General features: G+C 35.9%; 2 protein-coding genes across 2 annotated transcripts; both read left to right on the plus strand.

The window, feature by feature from the left end:
- Positions 1-3,744: 3,744 nt before the first annotated feature.
- On the plus strand, positions 3,745-4,987 carry LOC131074606 (uncharacterized). The gene has a single exon (XM_058011250.1). The coding sequence runs from the start codon at positions 3,781-3,783 to the stop codon at positions 4,612-4,614; it is 834 nt and encodes a 277-aa protein (XP_057867233.1). The 5' UTR covers positions 3,745-3,780; the 3' UTR covers positions 4,615-4,987.
- Positions 4,988-9,917: 4,930 nt separating this feature from the next.
- LOC131857740 (uncharacterized) lies at positions 9,918-13,963 on the plus strand. Its single transcript, XM_059210447.1, has 3 exons — positions 9,918-10,112; positions 13,216-13,282; positions 13,455-13,963. Exons 1-3 carry the CDS (start codon positions 9,918-9,920, stop codon positions 13,961-13,963), a joined length of 771 nt encoding a protein of 256 aa, XP_059066430.1.
- The last annotated feature ends 4,898 nt before the right edge of the window (positions 13,964-18,861 follow it).

Raw genomic sequence — 18,861 nt, forward strand, 5'->3', positions numbered from 1 at the left:
TATCAACACCAAATATTTTAATAAATTTCTACATATTACCTATTCCATATAAATTATAATAAACCATATCCATCATACCTCCTTCCTTAATAAAAAAATAAAGAAAGGTATAAAAGTATAATGAAAAAACACTAGGCCGTGAGCTTCCCTCATTAGCTTATGAGTACATAAGGTACAATTTGTCCTTAATTTTGAAATTCATAGTCCCTAGTGCTCATGTTCCCCCGTGCCCCACATTGCTGACGTGGACCGCTTTAGTGGGGTTATTGGACTAAAATGTTTGAGTCATCTTAAGCCACTCACAACTGAGTGGCTCCTAGGTTTTCTCCCACGTGCTGTGCAGAGCCGTATTTTTCTTAAGTTTTGGCCACTAGCTAGGCATTAAACTATATGATAAATGTTCAATTATATCATCCCTCACAGGTCTTTAGTTAAAGATTACAGATGTTATGTTAGGATTATATTTTTGATGAATAGAGTAAGATATCTTTTGATCTTTATACTAAATAGGATAACAGAGAGAGTTAATGATTTTTAAAAAAGAGATAGTAGATTTCATAATACAATAGGTATCTAAATATAAAATATTTTTCGGATTTATAAGTCTATAAATTCATTGATATCTTGGGACAAAATGTTTGTACTCTGCGCACATTAGAGAAAACTCATAATTGATAAAAATATATTGTACAATCATAATGAAGTCTACTGTACTTGGAAGGAATAAAGTTATTCCAAGTACATATATATAGTGTTTCTAGTAGTGTTAAAATTTTGTTGACAAGAGTTCTATCCAATTTGACTTTATGTATGAGATCTCATCTTGCATGGTCCTATGCACATCTATTTTTAACATTTAGAGGAATTAATGAAAATTTTACTAAGAGCAAGATGATTGATATTAATACCAATTCCTTGTGAGAGATTCATATGTTGGGCACACCAAGTGTTTTTTATTCCTTCGTCATACAAATTCATAGATGATTGGACAACTTTGAATAGATATTTATAATGCTCAATTGGTGCATTTGCCATTAATCATAATCTATGAGGCGACATTACTACATGAAAATAACTAAAATATGAAGATGATGAATGCTAAATTCAACCAAAATGCTTTCTTGCAGCATTGACAAAATTTCCCACAAGTTTTTGGATATCATGGAAATAAAGAGTATTTTTACAATCTAATAAAGCATTATCATGAATTTTGAAAGTCAGATCTAGAAAGCAAAAAAATGAGTGTAATATCTAAGAAGGTAGCATGAGGTAAAGTAGAACAATTGGCATCATGATTTTGAGTAGAGATAAGAGTTTCTAAGATGTAGAGATAAGTGCTAAGAAAGCGGGTAAATGTTAGCTAGTTGGTTGAGCAATTCATAAGATAGTTGAAGGAAAATGGAGGTTTGTCTAGGCCAAAGAAGGGGATCACACATTCAAGAAATTAAGGTTCATTATAAAAGAATTGGAAATATAAATGGGAAACATTAATATTTTTTTGAAAGGAGATAAGTGAAATGGAATAAGCCATTAGAGAAAGAAAGGGGACTAAAAAGTGGGTAGGGGAAGGTTAAAGTGCTTTTCTACTTTAGGCTTGAAGAAAACATTCACCTTAAATCTCAAAGACACAAAGAGTGAAATCAACAAGAAGAGTGAACTATTTCTGATTTTAATTAGTGTTGCTTTGAACAAGAAAGACAACCAAAGGGGGTTAAATTGTTTTACATATACAAGAATGAAAAGTAAACTTTATCCTTAAATCCAAATTACAACAAAGAAGGGAATCAACAAGAATTTTGTTGCTTATTTTGTGGATAAAGATCCTAAACACATATTACGTTCGCCAAAATAGAAAGGGCAAAAATAATTTTAAAGTAAATTAATATATCTATATCCTAATACATTATCCTCATCTTAATTTAATATATTATTGTCAAACATAAATAACTATCATTTAACATCCATTTAATTATTTACATCAAATTAAGAATATAGAGTTGAGATTGTTTATAAACAAGAAATGCATGCGTAAAGAAGGGTGAGAGATGCATGTTTGATTAAACAATTTTGATACTCAATGGAGTTCAGATGAGGAATTGTACTTTTGGCATTTGTTATTAATCATATCTTCTAGATACATGGTAGTTAAAATGAGACCATGTGTGGTAGTGTCCAATCACGTGTGACACTTTCTATACTACCATGATAATGTTTGTTTAGTGCATTGGTATCTTGTACGATTTTAGTGACATCCTTTGCAATTGTGCAATTTTGACATCTTTTTTGTTGGTCTTATAAATTTGTACCTAAATTAAAAATATTAATTTGGTGATAAGATTGTCTCTTAGGTATGTTTAGGGATTTACCTCAATCAAATCTACGAATTTGATAAATAGTTGAGGTATTGAGGTTGCTTTGATATTTGTGCAAAGTGAATCCTAGATGGTGTATGCTTATATTAATTGAATTAAGTCTTGAATGCAGTTAATCTATATGATTATTGTTATTTCTTACACGGCTCTATATACTTATTCTTTCATTGTCTATATATTTATACTTTCAGTTTCTTTAATTTCTTTTTATTAAAAAAAATGAATCATTAATGATTGTTATAAGTGTGAAATGTAAAATTAGTTGGAAAACAAGAAAGAGTGAAACAAAAATATAAATCTTTGTGTTAGGGACATGATTGTGCATGATCATATCCTAAGTAGCATCCAAAAAGGAAACAAATATTAGACTAAAAAGGACACAAATATTCAAATATGATTGTTGATCATAATAAGTCCAAGTACACAATCATATTTAAGAACAATAATAATAATAACTTTTAACGTCCATGAGGCTAAAAATAGTCTATGGGACAACCAACCTTGTCAATTTGTCTTTTGCATTTCAATCATTCCCGTGTTCAAGGAGACGATATGCATCCCCATCTTGCCAATAAGTTGGAAAGTAAGAAAGAGTGACATAAATATAAATATTTGAATGTTAGGGACATGATTGTGCATGATCATATCAAAAGAAGCATCCAAAAAAGAAACAAATAATAGACTTAAAAGGACACAAATATTCAATATGATTGCTAATCATTATTAGTCTAAGTACACAATCAAATTTAGAATAGTAATAATAATAACTTTGAACGAGGCTAAAAATAGTCTATGAGGCAACCAATCTTGTCACTTGGTTTTTTCATTTCAATCATTTTCCTATTCAAGAAGATGATAACCATCCTCATCTTGTCAATAGTCACCTCGTTGAACAAACTATGTTAAGAAATAGTTGTCATTATATTGAAATGCTTGTCTTTAATGTTCTTAAGAACTCAAATTTCATAATAAAATATTTTTAAACTATACCAAAAAATAGTTGTCATTATATTGACATACTTATCTTTAATATCCTTGAAAGCATCATACTTCATAATAAAATGTTTTTCTGATTCCGTTGTCCCCATAATACAGAAAAGAAACACCCTTTAACCAACATTATCCCATTTCATTAATAAAGATGAACACTAAATAAATACTTAGCATAGGGAAAAGTGCATAATCTAGATAAAGACAGGCACATGGATAATGCTATTTCCTAATCAAGACGCCAAAGAAGTTAAAAGGCATATCTGCCCAATTGAGAAATAAAGAATGATAGTGCCAGGTGGCCTACTTGAAAATCGACACGTTACAAAAGTCCCAACTAGTTAAATGATTAGATCCAAACCCCAACAAAATAGGTATGAGCTGTGTGAATTGATTCAGCAGACAAAGGTGGGCCAAAATGGGGGACAGCAGAAACAAATTCACATTTACTATCCCGCCATTCAAGGCATGCCACAACCTCCTGCGAACTTTCAGCGCCACCGCTTATGCCGGACCTCATTCCCTTTTTCAGTTGCATATAACTACTCTTTTCTTCCCACTCTTCTCCATTACAAAGCGCCTCCTTCAAAGATTCAAGAATCAGCAAAATATTTGCACAGAGCTCTGTAGATCAGTAATGGAGAGAAGCCAGAGCCTGGAGAAGATAAGGCAGATCACAAAGAAGTTGCAGAGGCTTGGAAGTCTGAAGAAAACGCTTTCATTTAAGCTGCGCCGCCGCTTTATCGACCAGGAGGAGGAAGATGAGAACCAGATTGAAAGGAGGCGCTCGGAAAGTTCTGTTCCGCGAGGTCACATGGCGGATTACGTCGTGAAAGAGGATCGGCGGCGGTCTGAAAGCTCTGTTCCGCGAGGTCACATGGCGGATTACGGTGTAAAGGAGGATCGGCAGAGGAAGCGGCGGTTGGAAAATTCTGTTCCGAGAGGTCACCTGGCGGTTTACGCTGCAAAGGAGGATTGCGAGGGGAGGCGGTTTGTTATTCCGGTGGATTATTTGAAGCAGCCTGTATTTAAAGATCTGCTGCGAATGGCAGAGGAGGAGTTCGGCTTTGATTATGTTACCGGACTTCTTACTATTCCCTGCGATCCAGAACTATTTGAGGAGATTATTGATAGATTGAAAGTTTCAGGAGGCCTTCATGTGTATTACAGTCCAGTGACATCTTTAACATCCTCATGTGCTTACAATTCCAAGTCTAATTTCAGTAATGGCAAGATTCTGATGGTGCAATGAGGATCTTATTGTGCTTCAAATCATGTATTATAGTATTTAACCTTGAATTTTGATGCTGTCGCCTTTATTTCATTTTCTATCTTCCGCCATGGCTTTGAATGGCATAATTGAGGGAAATGATGTTGTTAATGTCAAAATATTGACATGGCAGTTTTGGCAGAGCACCATGGCAGGGCAAATATTGAAGTTCTGAATTGTAATTAGTACTACACAAAAGCTCAGAAGCTTTTTTTTTGCTTTCCTGTATATATATTGGGGTTTAATCTGTAAATGCATGAATTCGCATTGGTTGATTAGCCTCTGACTTTCATGCAGGATTGATCTCTGTAAAGCATTGTTTCAAAATTCAGGGAAATTTAAAAGGGGCAAGTCAAATTGTGAGCTATGTCAGTATTAAATCATTAAGTTTAGAGAATGTCAGTCAATTTTAAGTATTTTAACATTTTTAAGTCTAAAGGTCAAAGCTTAATGTGTGTGATTTAAGCCCTCCAATTTTTGTTGGATAATTAGTAGTTATTGAAAATGTTAAATTTGTCAATAAGTGTCTGATTTTGAGTTGAAGTTCAATCTAAGGCTTGTGCTCCAAACTTATAGATAAAAAAAATTTTCATTAAAAAGTGTTAAATTTAAAATTAGAACTGCTTAATTATTTTAAGAAAAATTACATATTTGATTATAAATTAGTTAAATAAGAAAAAATATATTAAGAATCATATATATATATATATAAGTTTTTTTTTATTGAAAAAAGGAATATAAAAAACAAGAGCAGATCATAAATTACACACAACTGAAGCATTACATGAGCAGTTCATGTAAATACAAACCAAATTAATTACAATCAGCTGACGCTTTCCTCTAAAACAACTTCAGCAAAGCAAATAAACTCAGCCATGAACTTTTCAGTGTGGCTAGCCAAAGTTACACTGTTACAAATAGAATGGCCTGAAATCATACAAGAAGCATCGTAACATTAAAAACTTAAACAAAGAACATAACTTAGTCAAAATAAAACTTGTAACAGGTTGAACAACAACTATCTGAAGATGTTGAAGTCTCCACAAGAAAGTTGCATCCAGTTGATCCAAAGACAATGATAGCTGCTAGAAGATTTAAGCATCTTCCCTTTTCGAGTCTTCATGATTTGAGTTAGGAGATCTTTTGCTTGCACCCTGCCAGCATTGTCTTAATCCTTTAAAGAGCTCAGTATAAACATCATTTGAGTTAAGAGGTTTGATCAAATGGTTTGGATTTCAATCTCTAAGGGAGAAAAGGAGTGGGATAGAGCAGCCAAACATCTAAATTTCCAAATATGTATGATTATGGTTAAGTGCAGACCAGGGTAAGTGGAAAAGGGCACATCAAAAGCAATTTGATCTTACCACAAAAGGGACAAGGAGGGAGTAGGATGAGGAATTTAAGGTGAGTTCCACAGGGAGCTTTCTATGAAGAAGAATCAAGTAAGTTGGGATTGGGAGTCAATTTTAGATTTAAATTTTTATAATTTTAACTTAACTTGTATTGAATCTGGGTGTTTGAAACATTTTTTTTTTCCTTTTAATAATAAGATTAAAATAAATGATTAAATTTACATAGCAATTACAATTTAAAAAGATTGTATTAAAAATATATATATTAATCATATTAAATAAAACAAAATAACCTTTAATAATAGGTAATTCCAAATTTTTATCCAAACAAGAATTAAAACATTCCACAGGAATGGCACACGGCGGCGCCGTACGTGCACGGTACTTATTTATAATATATAATATGGTACGTTTAAAGTACAAATTGGGATTAGCGAGGAGATATGCAAAGTTTCTTATATCTCCTTCACCTTCACGTCAGGAAGTACGTCGTAATGGGATTAAAGATAAGAGATGGAGAAAGCAAACGGGGCTCGTATTCCAAAGAAAAAAGTTCATAAAAAGTCGGCGAAGTCAAGTGGATATTGTTAGTCTGCATACAATTGGCCCAAAAAAGAATATATATGGAGCGGTCAAAACACGTCACCAAAAGAGTATGGAGTGGCCAAAGCCCAAAGGCTCGGAGGAGAAATTTGATTTTAATAATTTTGAAGTAGCAAAAAGGATGGAGCTAGGAGAGGAGGTAAAAGAAAGAAATAGAACATAGGGGTTAATATGTAGATTTAGTTCTCTTTGGGTTCGCTTCAAGATTTGAATATATAGATTGAGTAGATTTGGAAACCCTTGCTGAGGTGTTAACTACTATCAATAGGTGTTAACTACTATCAATCTTAGAAAAAAATTAAGATTTTTTTTATGGGTAAGAATTTTGAATCTTATTTTATATTTTTAGATGCATTCTATTTTGATCAATATTGGAGAATATTTGAGAAAATTTTTAGTTGTTTCTCATTATCGAGTTGTCACATGCTTACAATTACAAAGATTTTTATGAATACAGGGTTTGAACTTACTTCTAGAAAAAAACAAAGAAACAATTGTGATGTAATATTGAGCCAACATTTAGATTATGAATTGTTTTTCTTTATTGTTAGAATTGCTTTCATTTGCACACAAGGTAAAAGAATGTTCAAAACTTCAATGTCTCAAAATCCTTTTGAAAGATCCTCATACTGGAAAGACACGCATCCTCTTCATCACTTGATGGGATGCTATTTTGACTCAACTCCTAATAGTCCTAAAGGAGAGGATATATCAAAGAAAACTTGTTATGTCCCAAAGGTGGCAAATATTTTAAGTGGTAGAATTGGGAAAAAAAGAAAGAAAAAAAAGTTGCCAAAGGAGAGGAAAATGTTTGTGGATTTTTAGTACACCAAGAAGAGCTTTCTATTGAGTTTAGGGCTAACTCTTAATCCATGGTAGAAATTGATAGAGCAACAATATTAAAACTTTTAGAATTATCTACAAGATCTTCGCTACTTGGAAGAGGATTTTGCTTCAAAAGATGGGAGTAATAGTGAAAATGATGTGGAACAAGGGATGTCTCTTTCATCTCTAAAACATATGAGTGGGCAATGATTAAAGGTATAAAAAATAAATTGAAAAAGAAAATATATTTTGAAATGGAGTAGAAAACTTATTTAAATTAGAAAAAATAATTTTACATTTAGTAATGCAATCTAGTGTGTGAAAGGAAGTAAAATTTTATAATACAATTATTACACAAATCTATGAGAGGTATGTGCAAAATTAAACTAATCACACAATTACAAGGAAATAAATACTATAATGAACAAGTGTCACATTTTTTTTGAGGATGGCGTGAATTGCCAAAAATTTGAAGTGGCGGCATCCTCTAAGGGTGCAGCAGGGAGCAGGCAATGCGGAGCATGGCACTGGATTCGGAGCAGGACAGGGCGATGCTGGCATCTGGGCGGCGAAAGCAGAGGTTGCCATTCCTATGGAGACAATTCGAGAACTAGAGGCCAAGGAGAAATGGAGATCGACGAACTCCAATAGACCCCAAGACCCCCTAGCGCCATAGGAAGGATTACAAACAAGGGTATATCATCCCCAATGGGTCTTCGAAAGGGGTAGATGGGTCGACAGATGTCATCCTCTATTCCAAAATCAGCATTTGAAAGGGCCATCCCAAAGAAGAGAGCAAAGCGTGAGGCAGTCGGAAAAATTAAGGCCCTCATGGTCAAGGCAGAGGCCATTCAGGCGGAATCAAAGATATCAGGGCAACAATCCGACCGACAGTGTGGCTGAGCATCTCCGAAAATAGGGGTTTAAGAAAGGCAAGAGTGGGTGGTTCAGGAAAACATACATTCCGATAGCGGATCAAGTGGATAATTGAAGATCTAAGAATGTAGGTATCCCTACCCAAACCAGCAAAGTATGGGGAAAAAAGAGAGATCCTAAAGACATTGGTGATTGCTCCTGAAAGAAAAAGGAAGTGCAAAACCAAGTGAGTGATTCCTCCATTTTGACTATCTCTTTGAATGATTGTAGAATTAATGAAATTAGGAAAGATCTCTAAAATAGATGTTTCTACGCCAAATGGGGTGGGGGACATTGGGGCAGGGGCAACTTTGCCACCTAGTGTAGAGATCAATGGGGGGAAAGGATTAAGGTCATGTCGCTTCTCAATGATTATTTTTTGTTTGAATACCCAGATGGCAATAAGAGGTGGAATACCCTTCACAACGACCCTTATATGTTGGATGGTATTGGTATTTGTTTAGTAAACTTGCAACCGAACTTCAACCCTAGGACTTACAAGTTGTCGGGATGTCTGATTTGGGTGAGGCTATATAATCTTCCATCAGAATACTGGCACTCTGAGGCCCTGATGAGTATTAGCAACTGCCTTGGATCCTTTATGTCAGCAGATGAAATTTTGGAAAATAGAATTTGGGGGATTTTTGCAAGGATCTGTGTTAACGTCGATCAAATATCATGCATGCCAAACAAGATCAGGATCGCGAGGGACAGAGAGGGGTGGACACAAAGAATTGACAGAGAAGATCAAATGTTTATCTGTCCCAAATGCTTCTCGAGGGAGCATATTGGAGTGGATTGTGCTATGAAAACAAGAATATCCAGGGCATACTCATGCACATAAATGCTTGAGTTTCTACAGGTGGACAACATGGTCAATGATCAGAGTAAGGTCCCCTCCCCTGCATCTAAACCATCTGAGAGGATAAAAGTTGCAATGGACATTGATGCGCCCCAAAGTAATCTATTAGCTAAAGGAATCTTGGGAGCCTTTGAGATCCCTATCATTCATTCACAGGAAACTCGTCTGGGGTGTATGCATCAGAGCGACTTAGGCTAGGCCAATGCTGACACACCAGTGGGATGCAATGTGAATGAACTGCAATCACTTCTCGAAGAGACAAAATCCTTCCAAGCTAATATAGAATCACAAATGCAGTCCCTTTCAACTCCGCATGGAGAGGAACTGCACATACTTCCCAATGGGGACAGGGAAGAGGAAACCACCATGGCTAGATCTAAATGTAGATGTCAGTTTTTGTTGCAGGTAAGAAGCATGCACACTGAGCTAATTGTAGGTGATGGGAAGGATGCCCCAAACGCTCAAGTTGTCGAGTTGCAATAGATTAAGATTGGAGATGAGGAGTCTAGCTTAGAATGGGAAGAGGAAGTTGATGGATATGCTAATGAATTGGGGGATTGCAGTAAGAAAGATTTTGAAGCTTTTGTTTCCAAAATCAGTAATCCTAACATCAAGCCTGCAGGTAGGAGAGACCGCAAATCAAACAAAACAATGTTGAAGATAGCAGTAATGGTTGGCGGGCAAACCAAACTCTTAACAGGGAAGGGTGCTCCCCTTCTCCAGGAGCAATGAGGATCATGGCCTGGAATGTCAGGGGCTTAAATACCCCTAACAAGTGGTACTTGATCAAGCGTCAAATTGATGAGGCTAAAGGAGACATTTGGGTGCTACAAGAAACAAAGTGGAACATATCAGAGATTGATATGCGGATGCAAGTGTGGAGACAATGGACTGGTTTGTGGAAGCTGATGGTGCCTCGAGAGGTATTGGCATCATTTGGAATCTAGTGGTGGTCAAAGGAGAAGTAGTGGATGAGGGGAAACATTGGCAGCAATGCAAAAAAACTCTGCTAAGGAACAATGAATCCTTTTTTATCTACAATATATATAGGCCCATTGCCACCCAAAAAAATGGGAGCTGTGGAATCTTATATCAAGCAAACTTGATGGATGTAATAGGGGAAAAAGCATCATTGTTGGGGACTTTAATGCAATCCTCAATGATCATGAGAAGGTGGGAGGCATTCAGAGACCCAACGTTATATAGAGAGACTTCCAAAATTTTATTGATCAGAATTTACTTATGGATTTTTTCTTTGTGGGGACTGGACATCAAAAAATCATCTAATTGAAGACTTTATCTGTACTATCTCCTTATGTCAACCTGGTGGTGGGATCCCCTTTGGATTCGAAAAGATGTGGTGCAGGGACCCCAACCTACATGATCTTGTCTTAGTCTGGTGGAATGAGATTGATGTTGGGCATAACTCACGCTTATATAAATTTAGTAAAAAATTAAAGTACATTAAAATGAGGATCAAAGAATGGAATCAGGATCACTTTAAGAATATATTTATAGAAAAAAGAAGGGTGATGGAGGAACTTGAAAGAATCAATGATGTTGTCATTAGCAAGGACATGAGAAAGGATGAGTATCTATAAGAAAAATTACTTAAGGGCAAGCTCAATGAGATTTTGAAAAGGGAAGAAATTCACTGGAGGCAGAAATCAAGAGAGTTGTGGCTCAAAGAAGGTGACAAAAACACAAAATATTTCCTTAGAACAACAATAGCTAATAGAAATAGAAACATGATTTTGCAAATAAAAAAAGTAGATGGTAGCATGGCTTAGAATCTGGAGGAAGTCAATCTTGAAGCATTAATTTTTTTCAAGAATCCATCCTAAATAGGGGTAATCAAGTGAATAGAACGGCTAGGGATAGGATTTTCGGTTCCATCCCAATGATAATATCTGAAGACCAAAATAAAGAATTATACAGGAGCGTTGATGAGGATGAAGTGAAGAAACCAATATTTCAGCTTAACCTGGATAAGGCACCTGGTCCTGATGGCTTCCCGACAGTTTTTTCCAATCTTTCTGGGACATCTTAGGGAAGGATCTTCATCGGGCAATGGAAGAATCAAGAAAAAGGATGACCATGTTGGGATCCATCAATCACACCTTCCTTTCTCTCATCCCTAAAAAGAGTTGCCCCAAGAGATGGGGGACTTCAGCCCTATTGCACTATGCAAACCGTATACAAGATAGTAACTAAGATCATTGAAATTAGTTTGAAGTAGATTCTCAACCTCATTATATCTAATGAGGCGCAGAGTGGCTTCACTCTAGGTAGGTCAACTCTGGAAGGCATCATCACAGCTCATGAAACATTACATTCCACTAGGAAGCTTGCATGATTTTGAAATTGAACATTCTGAAAGCATATCATTTGGTGGATAGAGACTTCCTCTTCAAGGTCTTGGACAAGCTTGGCTTTGGGGACAATTGGATCAAATGGGTTAAAAGTTGCTTATCTACCCCTAAGTTCTTTGTGCTTGTCAATGGGTCTTCTCATGGTTTTTTCTCCTCCACTTGTGGGATTAGGCAGGGAGATCCTCTCTCCCCTTTCCTTTTCATCATAATGGTAGAAGCCTTGAGAAGATCTATTTGCGACTTGTATCAAGAGGGGTGCTAGGCGGGGTGAATGTTGCAAATTGAGTGGAGCATACTACTCATCTCCAGTTTGTAGATGAGACAATATTGTTTGGTGCTTCAAGCAAGGGTGAGGCTAGAGTCATCAAATTATGCTTGGATAAGTGTTGCAAAGCATCTGGACAGAGCATCAATTGGAACAAGTCAAAAGTCTTCTTTTGTTAATACATAGCCAAGGCTACAAAGATCTCTGTCAAGAATTCTAAATTTGAGGGTTGCAAACTTCCCTGGAAGATTTTTGGGTACCCATCTTTTCACGGGACTAAACAAGATTAGCTATTGGGAAGCACTGATTACAATGTGTAAGGCTAAATTGGATGATTCAAAAGGCAAGTGGCTCTCCTTGGCTGGAAGACTCACAATGATCAAATCAATACTAGCGGTGATCCTTGTCTTCTCGATGGCTTGTTTAAAAATCCCTGCAGCTATGGAAGACGACTTCGTCTGAATCATGAGGAAGTTTATATGGAATGGGATTGGTGATTAGGATAAGTTTCCCTTGATAGCATGCCAAAAAAATTGTCGACCTAAGGAATCTGAGGGTGTTGGGATTCGTCAACTATCCTTAATGAACCTAATCATGGGTGCCAAGCTAGTATGGCCCATGTGTTGTGGGAGTGAGAAAAAGTGGGCCAAAATTCTCAGGAGCAAGTACCTAGACTCAATTGAGCCAGAAAGAATTTTGACATCTCTTGATCCTCCCAAAGGCTTGGCTATTTGGAACTATATTCTTGAATGTAGAGACATCATCGGGGATCATGTTTCTTGGGAAATTAGAAATGGTCAGAATGCATCCTTCTAGAATGACTCATGGGGAGGAGGAGATATATTGAGCTAATTCCTTGATCTGAATGACATCAAGGAGGAGTCAATTTGACTATGGGGAAATAAGGTCTGCGACTTTGGAGAAACAGTGTTGCAGGATGGTATAATGAAATAGAAATGGAAGGCCCTTGACAATTTGAACATGGATCATCGACAAAAAGACATCTTGGAAAATATCTTGAAGAGTCGCTCGATCATTCCATCAGGGAAGGATGACATCATTCGCTGGTGTGGCTCCAAGGATGGAAACTACAAGCTCAACCTGGGCTACAAAATCAAAGAAGCTACTAGAGATAATCAAGAATGGCCATCAAATTTATTCTGGAACAAGCATTATTTGCCAAAGGTTGGGGTTTTTGCCTAGTTGGTTATCCAAAAGAGAATACTCACTTGTGACAAGCTCATGAAATTTGGAGTGCAGGTCCCAGTAGATGTATTTTATGTGGGAGAAACTTAGAATTTGTTGACCATCTATTGTTGTTATGTGAATATTTGTGTAAGTATTGGTGGCATTTCATACAAAAATTAAACCTTTATTGCTTGTTCCCAGCTGGGATTGATGACTGGTTTAAAATATGGCCACAAAACCCTTGAAGGTTGTATTTGGGGATATATGGGTAATTCCCCCATCCTTTTTTATTTGGGAATTATGGAATGAGTGCAATAGGAGGATTTTTCAGGACAAGTTGATGGCTTTGAAGGCCCTATGTTAGAAGATAGAAACCTCTTTGATTTCTCTAATCAATGAAGCTGCAAAAGGGAAGACATTAAAGATAAATGTATACACAGGTTGGGACTGTAGACTAAAACTCGCCTTTCCAAGTCTTTCTATTCCGCCTCTGTTTGGGAATAGTTCCTCCAAACCCCCGCTTCGATCCAGACCCCTTGTTCAATGTGATACACGTGATCCTGGTTGGGTCAAGATTAATTTCAACGGGGCTTCTTTGGGCAACCCAAGCCCTAGTGGCATTGGGTGTGTGATTCGTGATGAATTCAGTAATTCCCTAATGGAAGTTTCAAAACACATTGGTCATTCTACAAATAATTTAGCAGAGTTTCGTGTTGCATTACATGGCATACAGGTTGGGGTTTGTAGTGGGGCCTGGAAAACCCATTTGGAAGGCGACTCCCTAAATGTGGTAAATGCGATTAGGAAAAATGAAACTCCATGTTGGATCCTCAACCAATGGCTCCGACCAATCAAATCTTTGTTGAATGATCTGGAGGACTTTCATATAAGTCATATCTATCGGGAAGGGAATGTGATAGCAGATGGTCTAGCTAAAGAGGCGATGTAGTCTATCACTACATGATTGTATGGTACCATGCAAACATCATACCTCAACGATGCCTTCTATTCCAACATGAAACATCACCCTCGCCCTTCTTGATCAATGAGATCATTGATTTCCTTACATTATAGGCGAGATTTGATTTGATATTCCACATCATGTGGGATGGCATATGAGTTGGTTAACACAAGGTTTCATTAAACATCAGTAAGTGCTAGGACATCTTACGTCCCCTTGGCGACCATGAGAATGCAAGCTTGGTCTATTTATAGCATCCCGTTCTTATTTTTTGTATACTGCCTGGTGAATTTGAGCTATAGCAGTGTGATTGGGCATAGGGTGCGAGGGTTTCTAGGGATGGATATGCCTATAATGTTGGAGTCCACCAAGCGACATATGGCCTTCTTGGGGGAAATTTCTGACAAATGTCTGCTAGCAGTCATGGCCACGAAGCACCTACATGTTGTAAAGAGAATTTTGGGTGGGGATTTTATCAAAACTTATCATAGGTACTGGGTAAACTCTAATATCCCATCCATGTTCGTCGCCATGCTAGTATATATGGGGGTGTGTAAGCAGCGGGTAAAGAAAATGACTCAAATGATCTTCAAGAACTATTTTCTTGGTGAGATTGATGTTGCCTTGGATAATATCGATGCCGATTTGTGTACCCCACTGCCATAAAATTACTACATGTCACTAGGAGTGGGAATTGAGGTTAATAAATTTGTGGTGGTTCAAGCTCTTGATTAGGGGAGCTTGGTTGCAGAATGGGATGGAAAGGATGATAATATTTCATTCTTGCTTAAAGCAATTGGTGTTATGTTGGGGCCTAGTAAGGCTTGGATGAGGCAGCTTATTCTGGTGGAAGTTTTGAGCGAAAGGCAGGACATTGGATTTCTAGATAATTAAGAGCTTGAACTTGACAATGTGTGGGGCTTTGGCCTAGTGAAGAATGGATTCAGAACTATGATCGTCTCCCAGAGGAAATGGCCAAATCGGAGGTCCACACAGACTATGGGATGGACTACCCTCTGGTGTTCAAAGTGGTTCTTTGTTAGAAAGCTAAAGATAGTGACTAGAATCTATAGGATGAGGAGGACAATGAACTCAAGGCAGTGGCATTGGAGGAGATGGATGTTGGTTCTGTCTGAGCCATTGGGGCTATCTCTCCTTTTGTTTAAGTGTTTTTTTTTAAATTTTGGCATCATCAACAAGCATTTGCCTGAATTTTGTTAATGTAGTAAAATATGTAGGGTGGTAGTCGGGTATATTGTAGCAGTTAGCCTCTATAGTAGGTTTTTTGGATTCTTGAATGTAACTAATGGGCATCAGGCCTTTGGGGTTGTAGGATGTAGGTAGCAAGACATATTTCCAAATTATACATATAAAAATATTTTATTTTAATATAATGGGTGTTGCTCCTCTGCAGCTATTTATCTAAAAAAAAAATACTATAACAAAATGATTTACATGAGATTTTTTCTTTGAGAGGAAAACCTTGCACTCTAAAGCAACTCAATGTATTTTTTAATAATCAATACTTATAATACACTTGTAGAGTCTAAGTATTCAAAAGTTTACTTCCAACAAGAGATTGTTAGGAAAGATGACATTAACTCTTATGTCACTCTAACATGTCCCCATATTCCTTGAAAAGTGTTCTAGGGGACGAGCGTAAAAAAAATTAATAGGTATTTCCTATGATAAATTATAATTGCATTTCAAAGGTGAACACATGTTGATGGTGGTTATAAACAGCAATGGTAGAATATTATTCTTAGGCATCCACTTTGGGAATATGAACAATTATGAGTTGGATGTCTGAGTTCAGAAGATGAAAGCCGGTTGTCCTATTGTGTGATTCAAAGAGTCACTGGGGGTGTTACGAAGCATCTGGGAAGACAAAATTAATTGGCTATGGGATAGGCACCTATGAGGGAACCATGTGAATCTTATAATGCTGCTATATTTGTTGGCTATCCATTATTCTAGGCATGGATATTTGCAAGTAGTTTTTGCCTCTTTTTTTCGGTTACCGCTATGCTTTTTCCTCCAACAATTTTATATAAATTGGATCCATGAGATATTATTTTTATGGGGTTATCCCACAATAGTGGGTTACGATTCTAGTGACAAACAAGAATTATTGGCTACTAAAAAATAAAATTAAAAGGTCTTAAAAGAGAACTAGCCATTGTCAACAATTTTTTTTTATAAAATTAAAGAGATCAAAATGAAACAAAATAAGTTCAAGATTGTTAAAAAAACTTTAATACAACAAATATTATTTTTATGTGCACTTAAAAATCTAGTTTGATATTATTTTTTGATAATCAAGAGGAATCAATGTTAGACTAAAATGTATTATTTTATTTTATTAATTAAATCATATTGATTAAATAATTAAGTCACATTTTCTCTATTTCACTTAAGCTAAATTTAGGAAGATTTTTATAGGAATTATTATTTTAATAATTCCTTTCTTTTATAAATGCATCCTTTAGGGTTGCATTAGGGTTTTTTGATCTCCTTTATTAATGATTGACCTCATTGTAAAATCCATTCCCTTACACATTTGATTATTATTATTCCATATTTTTGCTCTAGGTTTTCAAAGCAATCTTTGTGTTTTGTGTGAATCTTCCATTGTTTTGATAGGTTATTTGCATATAGGTGTTCACTGGGTTCTATGAGGTTGTATTTCACAACTTTAACATGGTATCAGAGCTTCAAACCTGAGGCTTTCCTGTTCGTTTGATTGGGAGATTCTACCTATAACAGGTCTTCTATGCAATTTGGGTTGATTTAAACCTCACCATTGAATCTGACATGTGGGAAATAGTCAAGATTGACCTTTTGTTTGTCAATTTTTTATTCACGGGGCTAGATCTATGAGGATTTGAAGAACTGATTTTTTTCTAATCTAGGGGGAACCCGATTTTGGAGCAGTTCGAGCAAAAAAGACCTCATGGTTGGATTCAAGAGGCCGATTCCATAAATTTTCATATATAATTCGACCAAGTTTGGGCATCAAAGACCTCTCGGGAAATTTTTTTTGCTTGTATGGGTCAATTTTGATGAGGGCACATAAATCGAGGCAAAATCTGGGGGTAGCAGAAAATTTTGGGCACTTCAGCACAAAACAAAGGTCACCATCGCACTCAGAAGGTCCCAAAGCCCCTAAATCGCCTATCAAATCGTCAAAATCGGAGGTTAGAAATTTTTTTGGGTGATTTTTTATTGGCATGCTTTACGAGGCATGTAAATTTGTATGGCCATACCGCCTGTAGGGTTAGTACCAGTGTCAGATTTTTTTCAAAAAAAATTGGTGAAAGAAAAATCATCATGCATAAATATTTTTGTTAAAATATTTTGGGGGTGCAAATTTATTTTTCAAGGAAGGTTATCTTTTTTAATTAAAAAAAAAAGAAAGAGATCAAACCTTCTGCAACAAAAGTACCATGTGTAGACACCTAAAATTGTCCAGTCTAATTAAATAAATATTTTATTTTAAAATTATTTTAGCCTAATTCTTCTATTAATTAAATAAATCTTTATTTATTTAATTAATTCATTTATCCTCTTCTAGCCTTATTTCTCATTTAAATAAATACCTTTATTTATTTAAATTATCCTTTTCTTAAATTAAATAAATATCTTATTTATTTAATTGATCCCACTTCTTCTATTAATTAAATAAATATTTATTTATTTAATTAATTCATTAGTCTTTTCCACCCATGACACATGTCATTCATCTCTTAATTCATACACTACCTACTCTCTTATTATTTTCTTATTTTCTCTACCTACCCTCTAATCATAGCTGACCATTTATCTTTTACACCTCTCAATCTTATCCTTCCATTTTCATATAGTGTCTTCTATATAAGGAGATGCTTCCTTCATTATCAACCCCCTGGACATATACATTCTAATCAAGCACTCGACTATGCTTTCGAACTTTAATATGCAATCCTACTTGTAACCACATTTCCGTTCTTTGTTGAGCTCTTGTGCACACATAAAATCTGAGAGCAAATCTATTAAAAAAGATCAATGGAGATAGTAAGAATGGAGATTCAAACCCTATTGGACATGTGATGGTATAATCTTTGTGATTTCATTTGATTTGCATGGTCTTAGGTAATCTTCATATGTTATGGTGGATCTTTGTTGTTGTTAGGCTAGGGTTTTGTGGTTGAATTCATTTAGTCTCTCAATATTATTGTTGTTATCCATTTTCATCGTATACATTTTGGCACGCCCGATGAGACTCTTGTCCCTTTTGCATTTAACATCTTTTGTGTAGATTTTGTCTTTTTGAAGTTGCAGATCTGACATTTCCAACATTTCGACATTTTCATGTCTGTGTACCTTCGGATCGCGTTTTTGATTTTCTGTCACATCTATAACATCTGGAATCGCGTTTGCGTCTTCGACATTATTTCACTTTTTTTTGTAGATTCTAGGAAACGTGTCTGTGTTCCCTATTCGCACTTGTGAGGTCTCTAGAAGCGTCTGTGTTCAGTTTCGCATCTGTGTTTGGGAACCGCATCTGTGTCAGATCTAACCGCGTTTGCGTATTTATATAGCATGTGTGTTAATTATAATTGCATTTGCGTTCAGTTGTTGCATTTTGGCTTCTTTGATTCGGTTTTTCATCATTCGGATTTCAAATCTGGTTTATATTGAGCTAACATCTTCAGATCTAACAAAATTGGTGCAGCTTGTCTTGAAAGAAAAATTGTTTTGTCGAAGGCCCCTATTTCACAAAGTCTTTTGGATCTAAAATTTACCTAACTTTTGTGCTTGTAGGAAGGGGTGATCATTTGAAACAATCCAAACTACTAAAAAATCTTTGTTGCAGGACCTTGACAAGGATTTCCTTTTGATCTTTA

The sequence above is a fragment of the Cryptomeria japonica genome, chromosome 8 (assembly GCF_030272615.1).
Source record: "Cryptomeria japonica chromosome 8, Sugi_1.0, whole genome shotgun sequence".
Taxonomy (NCBI): domain Eukaryota; kingdom Viridiplantae; phylum Streptophyta; class Pinopsida; order Cupressales; family Cupressaceae; genus Cryptomeria; species Cryptomeria japonica.

Coding starts and splice junctions, on each gene's coding strand:
- LOC131074606 (XM_058011250.1), top strand. CDS start 3,781: ATGGGGGACAGCAGAAACAAATTCACATTTACTATCCCGCCATTCAAG.
- LOC131857740 (XM_059210447.1), top strand. CDS start 9,918: ATGAGGATCATGGCCTGGAATGTCAGGGGCTTAAATACCCCTAACAAG. Junction 10,113..13,215: donor AGCTGATGGTGCCTCGAGAG/GTATTGGCATCA, acceptor GCTTGTTCCCAG/CTGGGATTGATGACTGGTTT. Junction 13,283..13,454: donor TTGTATTTGGGGATATATGG/GTAATTCCCCCA, acceptor ATGTATACACAG/GTTGGGACTGTAGACTAAAA.